General features: G+C 40.4%; 1 protein-coding gene across 2 annotated transcripts; it reads right to left on the reverse strand.

Annotated features, from left to right (window-relative positions):
• Positions 1–1,071: 1,071 nt before the first annotated feature.
• Positions 1,072–11,695, reverse strand: LOC143521381 (potassium voltage-gated channel subfamily A member 10). 2 transcript variants are annotated; one of them, XM_077014175.1, is made up of 2 exons: positions 11,404–11,695; positions 1,072–6,199 (listed from the first exon to the last, which is right to left on the reverse strand). In XM_077014175.1, exon 2 carries the CDS (start codon positions 6,022–6,024, stop codon positions 4,348–4,350), a length of 1,677 nt encoding a protein of 558 aa, XP_076870290.1. In that variant the 5' UTR covers positions 6,025–6,199; positions 11,404–11,695; the 3' UTR covers positions 1,072–4,347. The 2 variants fall into 2 exon arrangements, with proteins under 2 accessions (XP_076870290.1, XP_076870291.1); XM_077014176.1 differs by lacking the exon at positions 11,404–11,695 and adding an exon at positions 11,064–11,128.
• Positions 11,696–11,904: the final 209 nt, after the last annotated feature.

Genomic DNA, 11,904 nt, shown 5'->3' on the forward strand with positions numbered 1-11,904 from the left:
TAATTTCCTTTTCGAATGACAATGCCAAAACGTTATTAGGGGACAATTTTGTCGTGGTGAGGAAGAAAATTGTATTCATACAAACAACAAATATATGAAACAGGCATTAGGCCTACTACAGTTGTAACCTACTGCAGAAATGACACCAGTCAAATGGCCGTCACTCAATCCCAACCATTCATTTTACATAACCAAATATTCCAACAGCATTCTATTACGTCGGTTCATAATACAGTATTGCATTGCTTTCTCTGAGTTGTATTTTATTACCTGCTGCACTTTCACCCTCAGAGGCGTTCCTCGAGTGAAAGTCAAACATAACGTGTGTTAATCTTTACCTCTGAAAGCTACTTTACAGTTTACCGAAAGACAATAAGATGCGTGTTTCCTTATTCTGCGCTTCTGATCTACTCGGTACAGACTTTAAAATGTGCGGGTGATTTATTATCGTTACATGGGCGACCAACTGGGCTGTCAGAATTGCAAAATAAAGTCCGGCTCGAAACGATCCACTTCAGCAAATTCGCTTAGTCCCACAGCGTATTATTATTATTTTCTCACGTGATTTGATTCATGCACTGTTCTCAGAAACGGTTGGCACCTTTAGTAAGGACCAACTATGCCCGTCTCTGACAAAGATCACCATGGGATTTTAATTCCAGTACATGCAGGCACACAAAGAAGCTCAATGTTCGCCGAAAGATGAATGTTCTCTCTCTCATTGTGCACCAAAGCTGTGTTTAGTCTCTGTCACGCTTAAAATCTGCTACCGTGCCAAAAAAATCTTAGGGACCAATATCTCCCCTACCAAGCAATCCTCTTCCAATTGCAAGTCCTAACTAAAAATAATAGAAAATAGCAAGGGTTTATCAAAGTTTTCAGACAGTCCAGCAAATGCTGATGTCTGTCTAGAAAAAGAAACGATGAAGTGATACAACAGTGAAAAGGATACAGCAGCTGTACATTGTATTGGCATACGTTCATTCTGGAATAAAGTCAAGCCCTGACCTGCATTTAGAAAAACTGGGCCCCTCTCCCTGGCACCTTCATTTAGAAGTCCAGAGCAACGAGCAAATCAGCCTTAAACTGTGACACATCATAACCACATCCAGCACTTTCAAATGCAATTTGTGTTGAATTAATAAAACGTAAGCCTACTTTAAATGAGGAGATGGTACATCATTTGAAGTTGGCAACAACAAGTTTTATTGCAATTAAGTTGAAGAGAAAATATGTTTTGTACATATTGACTTGATGTTTCTATACGCTGACTAAATCAAGGTGTGGATTTGCAGTTAAATTTTGATTACACTGGTTAACATAGGCTGTGTCCCATGCAAAAAAACCTGCATTATTGCACGCTGAATCCAAATGTGTTTTCAGTATTTCTTTATTGCCCATATATATATATTCTCTGTTCCAGTATACTCACACATCATTATGTGGTGCCAAAGACAGTGGAGCCCCTCTATCTTGGGAGACTAATAAGGGACATAGAAAGGGGGTGTTCCTGAGGGCAAATATAGGCCAAAACACAAAAAAACATACAACTATACATTTTAGAAGTGCATTTGTACATACTTTAAAGCGTGATAACAGCCTTATTTGTGAATAAGTAATATATACAATTAGTAAAATTGAATTTCTCTGTTACTTAAAAACTTTGCCCAGTAGAAAAGTTCTAAAAACAGATTCGAATTCAGCTTAAAAAGTACTATAAGCATAAAATGTTCTATTTTTTGTGGGACAAAAACAAACAAACAGAATACAAAAACGAAAAACGTTGCCCAATGGTGTCCGATGAACTAACTCACTAACTCATTAATTGAGTAGGCCTAGTCTTCTTATAATATATTTTTCCACTTTTAGTTATCTAATAATTTAATTGACTACATTTATGTGTACTTGAGTAATTAGTGACAATACATTTTTTGAGTAGTTTTTGGCTACTGCAGCCACCTCTGTTTGTACCAAACAGGCTAAGCATTCTAAATAGGATAAATGTTTAATTAAAGGCACTCAGAAGTTCAAGCATAAAACATAGTGCTCATATGGTCAACGTTTAACACCTATTTCATACATTCATCAGATGCTGAAAGCCACTATTATGTCAAGGCCCTAATTTATTTAGAGCATTGTAAGTATTCACTTTAGGAATTCAAAGAGGTATTCTCAGGATTTGCAAATTCTGAAATGCTCATTAATGAATGTAATAATTGCTACACTCTGATATATGCATGCATGAATGCTTTGTCTTTTGACTAAATATAGTATATTCTTAATTTAGGCATTCCTTACGAGTTAGAACGAAACTTTTGTCTTATTTATTTATTTGTGTAGTCAGGATGAACAGCAGAACTTCATTTAATTTTGATTTCATGTACTTTATTTTGTAAATGTATTGTTATTGTGATGTACTCTTGCCAGCAGCGACGGGCAGCAGTGGCATTCATGTGGCCTTTTATTTATGTTTTGTTTATGTTTGTTATGATTGTTTCTGTTGTGTTATATGTTTTTGTTGTGTGCTACATACTGCACAGGTAGCATGTATTATGTCCCATTTGTTGTGTCACCTGTGTGTTATATTGTGATGTTGCTTTATAAGCCTATGGTATTTGTATGACCGAGTGTCAGTCATTGAAGTTATGTTGGCTTTCTTTAGAGGCTGTTTGTGCATATCCGTGTTCCCTTTTGTTTCCATTAAACCGTTCAGTTGGAGACTCCCATTGGCTTCCTTTCTCCTGCACATTCTACACTTGTGACTGTAATGTGCTGGTATAATTGAAGTTAATCAATTATTATTGGAAACCTAATTCTAGCTTTCCTTGAAAGTGCCACAGTTTATTGCTAATTATTAACAACATGTATGCGCCTAAATGTTTTGATCTAATTTCAAAGATTCTATGTACAAAAAGTGCAAGTCGGCAAAATATATTGTCACAAAAAGCAATCCCAGTCATAGGTAACTGCATAGTTAAAAGTCAAAGTTTTTGTTACTTGTTAATTGTTAAGAGCTTGACCACAATTAATGACCATGTTTGTTTCAGTGCAAACTGTTACGATGCATTGGAAGTAATGTTGCATGTCATAGATGCTAAATAGATACTCTTTCGTTCACATATAAGCCTCATGAAGAGATGTATATCATATACGCATACACAATGCATTCGGGAAATAATTCTGTAAGCTTATGGGGATCATCTCATGCAAGCTGTGTGCTAATCAGCCATAACTGTCTCCATTTGTGATTTTTGGAAGACCTTTGAGGTCAACAGCTAGCCTATTTTGCAGCTAACTGCTGCCATGAATAGAAATCCTTACATTTGTTATATTAAATGTGTTTGAGTATATAGTGCTTGTGTACAGTATTTACTGTATCATTATTGCATTGCGTAAAACAATAAGAGGGCAGAGACTGTGGTGCATGATCCAGGTCAGAAAGTAGACAGATGCATAAAAAATGGTTGTTGTGCACAATCATCCGAACTTTTCACTGTACATTTTGTAGCTACTGAGGCTAAAGGACAGTCTCCATATTTCACTGGATGTTGATAAAAATAGCAACACCTGCATAAATGAGGGATGACCAGCAGAAGTTTGGGTCGTCTAAATGCACCACTGTAGCATGCTTTGAAAATATTAAAACAAACAGATCTGATTAACTATGATGTTAAATACCACATGAGATACCTCAAATTAGACATTTAGTGACATGAAAGATGGATCACAGTTTGGTGTACGTTTTTTTTTTCTCTTTGAGCAGCATTGCCAAAGGGGACGTCAGCATTAATCTCCACAGGAACGGCCTGTTCAGCCAAGTGCAGTGGTGGCAAAGAGGCTCAGAGTGCAGAATCATGATTCCTTAACAATCATTTGAAAGGCTTTGCAAAACAGGCACCTAATTTCCACTAAATGAAACACTTGTAGTGACCTCAGTCAAATGTAGCCAGATTCCCCCAAAAAGCCCTCGTAGGCAACTACATTTCTGACAAGGATTTTTTGGTTCTGTAGTGATTAGTCTCTACTGCTGTTAAGATGGACAGGAAGCATTAAAGGGAAACTCCACTTAAACAGCTTGTGTCAGTTTTCAATAGACCCTTCATGTAGCAGATTCACCAAAGAGGTTTAGAAGTGCAGCACAGTTATATCTGAGATATTTCCAGCAGCCTTTGGCCAGGTCTACATCATTTTTGAGGTTTTTGATATTATAAGTACTGTCGGTGTATGCATAGCATTAAATATATGGAAATCTACATTATGCATTCATCAATCCAAAATATTCTAAGTGCATTGTTGCATTGTCTTATTATTGCTAGTCATACAATAATTAGCAGCACTACATTTTTTTCAAGCAATGCCATTTTTTTCAGTTGGCCAATCCTTGTTGCTCTTGTCCAGAGAATAGATGCTGTCATATTTCTCATCAGACTCTTTCAGCTTTGCAGCAGCCTCTTCGGCTGCATCAATCACATGCTTCTCTCCTTGCTCTGTTTCACGATGGTAGAAATAGTTGAAGTTGGAAACAATAACAGGAACAGGAAGAGCAATGGTCAGCACACCAGCGATGGCACAAAGGATGCCCACCATCTTACCCCCAACGGTGACTGGGCACATGTCACCATAGCCGACTGTAGTCATGGTGACCACAGCCCACCAGAACCCTTCTGGGATGCTCACAAACTGTGTTTCGGGTTCATCGACCTCTGCAAAATAAATGGCACTGGAGAACAGGATGACTCCGATAAAGAGGAAGAAGATGAGCATGCCCAGCTCTCTCATACTGGCCTTCAGGGTCTGTCCCAGAATCTGGAGACCTTTGGAGTGGCGGGAGAGCTTGAAGATCCTGAAGACCCTCACCAATCGGATAACTCTCAGTGTGCCCAAAGACACGTTCTGGTTAGCCGTTGGGTCGTCGTGAGATACCATCAAGTCTGTGATCAAAGTGATGAAGTAGGGCATGATGGAAACGAAATCAATCATGTTCATGATGTTGCTGAAAAACTCACTCTTGCTGGGACACACAACAAAGCGCACTCCTAGCTCGAAGCAGAACCAGATGATGCACACTGTCTCTATTATAAAGAACGGGTCTGTGAACATACTTTTTATTCCTTTGGGAGAAAGACCTGGGGACATGAGAGTGCCATTAGCATCACGAGTTAAGTTAAAAACTTCATGGGTGATAGTGGTATCGTCACGGAACTCTGGCAGAGTTTCTAGGCAGAAGATGCAGATGGAAATGGTGATGACGAGAACGGACACTAAGGCCACAGATCTGGCAGCACTAGAACTCTCAGGGTACTCAAACAGGAGCCAGAACTGACGGCAAATCTCACTTTCCGGCAGCTGAGGTTCAGGATCCCTGATGAAGCCTTCATCTTCTCTGAACTGTTCCATGACCTCGTGACCCAGCCTGTAGAAGACAATATCATCTGCAAAAACATCCAGTGGCACATTTACTGGTCTGCGGATCTTACCTCCAGACTGATAGAAATATAGGATTCCATCGAAACTGGGACGGTTGCGGTCGAAGAAATATTCATTCTTCATTGGATCAAAATAGCTTATCCGTTTTTTAGGGTCTCCAAGCAATGAGTCAGGAAATCTGTTCAGGGTTTTGTGTGTTGTCTCATACATCATCCCTGAGACATTGATGACTACTCTCTGGTCCCCATCATCAAATTTCTGCTTTTCCGCAAACATGTCCTCACAATAGTCTTTAGCCACTTTGCCTAAGAGACCCTCACTGGGACTACCTTCACTGCTCATATGTACCTTCCAATTAGAGATGAGACTGTTGCAGCTCGATGTACCTTTCTTTGGGATTGTTGTGGGAGAGGCAGGTGTGTTTGCAGTATGACTCTGACCCTGTGGTGAATGTCCCAATGAATTTGTGCTGCGTGTAGTCAGATTTCGTTCTGGTGTCTCTGAAGTGGGAGAGGCCGGATATCCTGAATCACTTGGGTCTGCTAGGTTGATTCCAATCTCCTCCAGGTTCTCAAAGTTGACCAGAGGCACCTCCATGGCCTTATTTTGCTCCCTGGGTCACAGGTGGACTGCAAACTCAGACTGAATGATGAGGGGTATCCACAAGTGTAGGACAGCTTGTTCCCTGACCAAAAAGACGTACAGCAGGTTCAGAGAGGATCCAGGCTGGTCCTGCAGCAAGGAGACGAATCCCAAGACACCGTCACCTGATCTGCCAACAAAGAGAACAGAACAGCTCTGTTACTTCTCAGATGGTATAGGTGGACCTCCTAGTGGAGATCACTTAGAGCATTTTGTAATGCTGTACACTGAGGGAAAAAACTGAACATCACAGCATCTATTTAGGTAGACACCAACACACAGTATTTCTAAAATGTAATATGAAACCCCAGGAAAACTGCAATGTTATGAATTTCTGGGTAGTAAATTGTATGCGTGTCCTGTTGCTGTAAGTTTTTGCTTTTCATGAGTGGACATTTTTTTCAATCAGTTATGGATTAAAAATTATTAAGACCTAACTCCTCTTTTCCCTACAGTTCAGATTTTTCTCTTTATTTTCTCCTTGAAATCTCCTTAAATTCTTTTGAACTCATCAATTATGCATTTTAAATTAGCAAAACATGTATTCCCTTTCCTTATGTCAAGTGCTGAGCATGCAAGCAAACTGAGCATCGCATTTTATCATATTTCACCTGCATACCCATATTTATGTACCTCATAGACACACACAGACCCATCAATTTAGGTCTGTTCTATAGCAACCAACAGAAACCCAATACAGTGCAAATTTCAGTTTTTTTCTTCTCTAGTGTGGACGATTCGGGTCATGAGGTGGTTTTCAAGCTCTCCATGAGCTGACCCATATGTAGCTATCAGAATGAGGACCACTCCTGGTACTGGAGCTTAACCTTGTTGGACAAACCATACTTAGCATATGTAGTTAAAGGGAATATCACTCAACACTGACAGTCTCTCATAGACACTGAGACACAGACATCTTTGAAGATCCTACTTTCCTATTTCGTGCCCAATATATAAATCATCATCCTGTCAATTTTTACCTAGCTTCCTGTCAATCACTTCCTTGTTTTCGTACGTCCCTGTTTTGGTTTCAATTAGCATGTGCCCTCATTAGGTTTTCCCTGTCATCTATTTCACTTGTTTCTATTTTAGTTGCTTGCTAGTCCTAGTTACCATGTGTATTTATACCTCATGTTCTTTGTTGCTGATCATTTGTTATCATTTGTTTGTTATTTGAGCGATACATCCTCGCTGCAAGAAGGAGCGCTTTCGCAGGTCCTTCATCCCAACAGCAGTTAGGACTCTATAACACACCATGATGTTATGAGTCACTTGGACACTCTACCTTACCACCATCAGTATGCACACAGGGCACTTTTTTACACACAGAAACATACATTTATTTATTTGTCAATGCCACATAAGTGTTACTTTTCATGTATATGTGTATGTGTACATCTATAGATATAAACGGTATGTAAAAATTCTCTTTCCTGTAACACTGCGGTAATACGTGAATTTCCCTGTCGTGGGATCATTAAAGTTCTATTCTATTCTAAGCCCTGTTAATCCTAGCCTTTGTCATTGTTACCGTAACCTCAGTTATTATTGCCTAAGCCTGTGTGTTCTTGGGTTGTATGTTTTGCTTTCCTTTGCAGCCTGTTTTCCATCATGTTTCTGTGTAATATGTCTTCCAGATTGTTTCATACTGGTGCTCTGACCCTGGACTGTCTTTACGACTACGATTCTGGAATTGCTCTTAATAAATCTTGCTCCTCTCAGCATTTCTGTCCACTTGTAACTTGCTCCACGTTACAGAATGACCAGCTCCCTAAGGATACGGCAAGAGAGTGAGACTGACATGGTTATGTCACTAGATCTCCCACTGTTTCCTCACAGTCCGAGGTTACCTTGTCTCAGCGCCACCAAACCAGAGACAGCAAATCCCCTGGCACTGCGGATACAAGGGAGTCACGTCATTTGTGGAAAAAATGGCAAGTCGTTTTTGCAACATCTCTGGCGAGCACCATGCATCTGCCCGCCTTGAACAATGATACAGGGTGGAGGAACCTGCATCGCTAGATATGGATAGATGGAAAGAATATTCAGACAATCCTTCCAATGGTATCACTAAAGCACCACTGCAAGTTCCCTGTAACTCATGTGGGCCTTGGAATCTGTCAACTGGATCCTGTGTCCATGTGTTCTTCCAGGGTTTCCCAGTCTCCTGTCATCCTGTCATCCAGTCTACCCCTGTCTCCACCATGGGTGACATGGGTGAGGTCACTCCTCCTGTGCCCGTTCCCAGCAAAGAAGTCGCTTCCAAGCCTGTTCCTGATTCTAATCCTGATCCTGATTCGCTGCCTATCCAGTTCCTGTGTCAGTACCTCATGTCAGGCCGGTTCCCAAGCTTCATGCCAGACATGATTGGTCCTTAGCTAGCTCCCTGCCAATCACTTCCTCCGTGTGCTTCCCTGTTTGGTTTCAGTTTTCATGCCCCGTCATTAGGTTGTCCCTGTTAGTCATTCCATTCACCTGTGTCTATGTATTTATACCTCGTGTTCTTCATCGCTAGTCATTGGTTATCATGGCCTCCATTGTTTTTTATTTGTGCAAGCCCTGTTTTTCCTAGCCTCTGTTATATGTAGCCTTTATCATTCTTACCGTAACCTCAGCTATTGGCATTATTATTAATGTAAATGAGTTATTATGACCTTGATTTTGGATTAGCCCTTAATAAATCTTCCTCCTCTCAGCGATTGCTTCCGCCTGTTCCTGTATCTCACAATGTGAGGAAAACAGTAATTGAGAGTTCTAGACACTTCTCTAATACTTGTCCATTCAGAGTGGGAGTGCGAACCAGAAGTCCTGTTCGAGGCGCTTACCCTCTGTCGTCTATTTTCCAGGGTCTAGTGGAAATGGGTAACCAAAGCCTAAACAGAGGATTTAAACAGCTATCCCTCTTAGCATTTGACACCACAAAACCAGCGGCAGCTAAAGAGAAAAGTCACTGTCTCTATGTCAACTTGCTCCAGCAACACAGGACAGTAATGCACCCGACACCTTTCACCTTCGTTCCGTGTGATATTCCACTGACCCTATTAGTATACATCAGGGCCGGTCCTTTCCACTGTAACAGTCTGAAGGGGGAGTTACACTAACATTGTAGTTTCATGTGGCCATGGGCTTCTGAGGAGTTAGCAAAATATGCCTTGGTTTTTTTGTGTTAGCAAAAATATATGTTTACTCATTGTTGGTGTAAAATTTCACAGAATGCCCTGAGATATTTTAAGCAAAACGCAACTACTTGAATTCAAGCCGATTAAAAAATGCTACAATGGCATAAAGAAATGTTGCTGGCTTCAGTTTGCAATAATACAAGCCTAAGTTTCTTTTTGTGTGTGTGTATGTGTGTGTGTGTCCGTATCAGGTTTAAAGCTGCAATATTTCTAAACACGAAAGTATTAGAAATAACATAAAATTAGGAACGTTAAAAATATTGCCCAGTCTCTTTAATTGTTGCTAAAAATTAAAATAAATTTTAAGGTAAATGTTTGACTTCGTCATTATTTTTGTAGATTTTTTAGATTTCTTTTAAGCAACTGATTATAAACTTTATATATCCAGAAGGTCGCTACATGTGTACATGCGTATGTATACAATAAGCTGTACATTGCTGACTGTTTTGTTTTGCTGACAATGATTTTTTCCATTCTGCATACTTGCACATTCAGAAATGTGTTAGATTGAGCATAGACAGACTGTCTGGACACTGAAGACAATCCCACTCCTATCTGTGAATATTCTTGATAGCCGAGTGTCAGGGTGTTAAGCCTATATGCTAAATCTTATAATTGTTTTGTAAACCTAGCCTACTAGCTAACTAACTAGCGTAAAGAAAGAAAGTAAACAAGAACCTTGTTCAATAAAGGCCTGCAGCAATCTAGGTTTATGCTAATACAGTATAATGAAGGTCAAAGGTTATTCCTTTGAAATGTGCTTACATGTCTTTTGACTGCATCTCGGAATTTGTACATATTATGTAGATCCCATTCATGTTTGGAGAAATTTTCATAACTCAAATATACAAGGTCACTTTTGGAATCCACTCTTTTCTTAAGTTACAACAAACTTACATCAATTATGATACCATATAATAGCTGCACAATATTGCAAGCTGCACCCAACTTCAAGGTTTCCAACAGAAGCAGCAAGCTGTCAAACTGTTAGCATTACACACTGCATGTAAGAGGCTATATACAGAAAAGTCAGTTATTGTCATATTTGTCATATTTTGGTTTTCATATTTGGTGCTTGCTAGAGAGTGCAGGTTTCAGAGAGGTCAGAAGGAGAGGAAGGTGACATTTTGATCTATCTGCAGAAGGTATGTTGTATACGTGTGTGTATATGTATGTGTACGTGTGTGCGTACATGTGTGCGTATGTGTGTGTATATGTGTGTGTATACATGCCTCCTGGTACATTGATAAGAATGTGTTGGAAAAGTTGTCATGAGGTGAATATATTGTTTTATCCTGGGAATATCTTGGAACAGGGCTTAATTTGCATTCCCACATAACCTCACAATTGTATTTTATTATATGAAAAGACTTAAGCAAATTAAATATCCACGGAAAAGCACTGTCTGTTTATGTATCTGCTTTTTCTTGTTTCTTGTGTGATCACCCTTTCCACATCTAATTTTTGATACACAGGTATTTTTTTACTGATTCACAAAATATAGAACTTAAGCTGGGAAAATGGTGTTCTAGCACATGCATGTAAAATGTTGTACAATCAATGAAAGATCCTTTTAAGTACGCAACTTCTGTTTCCAATCATTGGCAAATAAACTAATATAAAAAACATTCAAGCTTCTCATAAAAGCTTCTTAAGAGCTCATTACAAACTGCTTTAACATGCATGGCAGACATGTACAAACACAAATTCATCAACATTTAAACTTGCTCCCTAAAACTTTACCAACACTACTGATGTATACTAGCATACTCGCTCACATAGACAGTGTCCAGGTGGAGTCTGAAGCATACTTACCGGGGCGTCCCCAGGTCTTTGTTTGAGCTTGCAGCTCCAGGTGGCCCGGGACTCCGTGTTTCTCCTCTCTCTCTCTCTCTCTCTCTCTCTCTCTCTCTCTCTCTCTCTCTGTGTCTCTCAGTCTCCCTCTCCCTCTTCTTTTCGTCCTCTTAGTTTCCCTTACAGTCAGACCCTTGTAGCCTCAGGATTGGTTCAAGCTCTCCCACAGTAATCTTATGCCTACTGAGTAACTTGAGAACCACGGTGTCCATCAGTCAGACACCCACCTACCTACCTACCCACACACACACACACACACACACACACACACACACACACACACACACACACACTGTCTTACCTTTTGCATTGTACTTGTTTAGAAAGTTGGTGTGGGTCACTTTGCGTCCCCCTTGACCACTGCCTCTCCAAGGGCAGAGGGCTGTGGAGCAGCCAGAGAGAAGTCCTCAGTGCAGGAACCAGTTCTCCAAGATCTCCTGCTCCCCTCTGAGACTCGGCATGACGACGGAGGGGAAGAGAGGACTGCGAGACCTGAGCTCCTGCAGAGTAAGCAAACAGCATCACAGCTCGAGGGTGCACATGCACGCGCGCACGCACGCACACAAACACACACACAAAACCCCAATCTCTATTCCGAGCTCAGGGAGTCTGACTCAGCACCCAACATCCCTGTCAGACACACACACACACACACACACACACACACACACACACACACACACACACATAGACGCCTAGCCCACACACAGATTCACACACATCTGCAGTCGGACTCAGCAGCAAAAAGCTTTAAACTGCTTAGTCTGTGCACAGCTTGTCTCTTTAACCAAATTAAGAACTG

This window comes from Brachyhypopomus gauderio, chromosome 8, assembly GCF_052324685.1.
Source record: "Brachyhypopomus gauderio isolate BG-103 chromosome 8, BGAUD_0.2, whole genome shotgun sequence".
In the NCBI taxonomy this organism is placed as follows: domain Eukaryota; kingdom Metazoa; phylum Chordata; class Actinopteri; order Gymnotiformes; family Hypopomidae; genus Brachyhypopomus; species Brachyhypopomus gauderio.

Bases quoted from the DNA above. Each gene is read 5' to 3' on its own strand.
- LOC143521381 (XM_077014175.1), bottom strand. From the start codon at position 6,024: ATGGAGGTGCCTCTGGTCAACTTTGAGAACCTGGAGGAGATTGGAATC.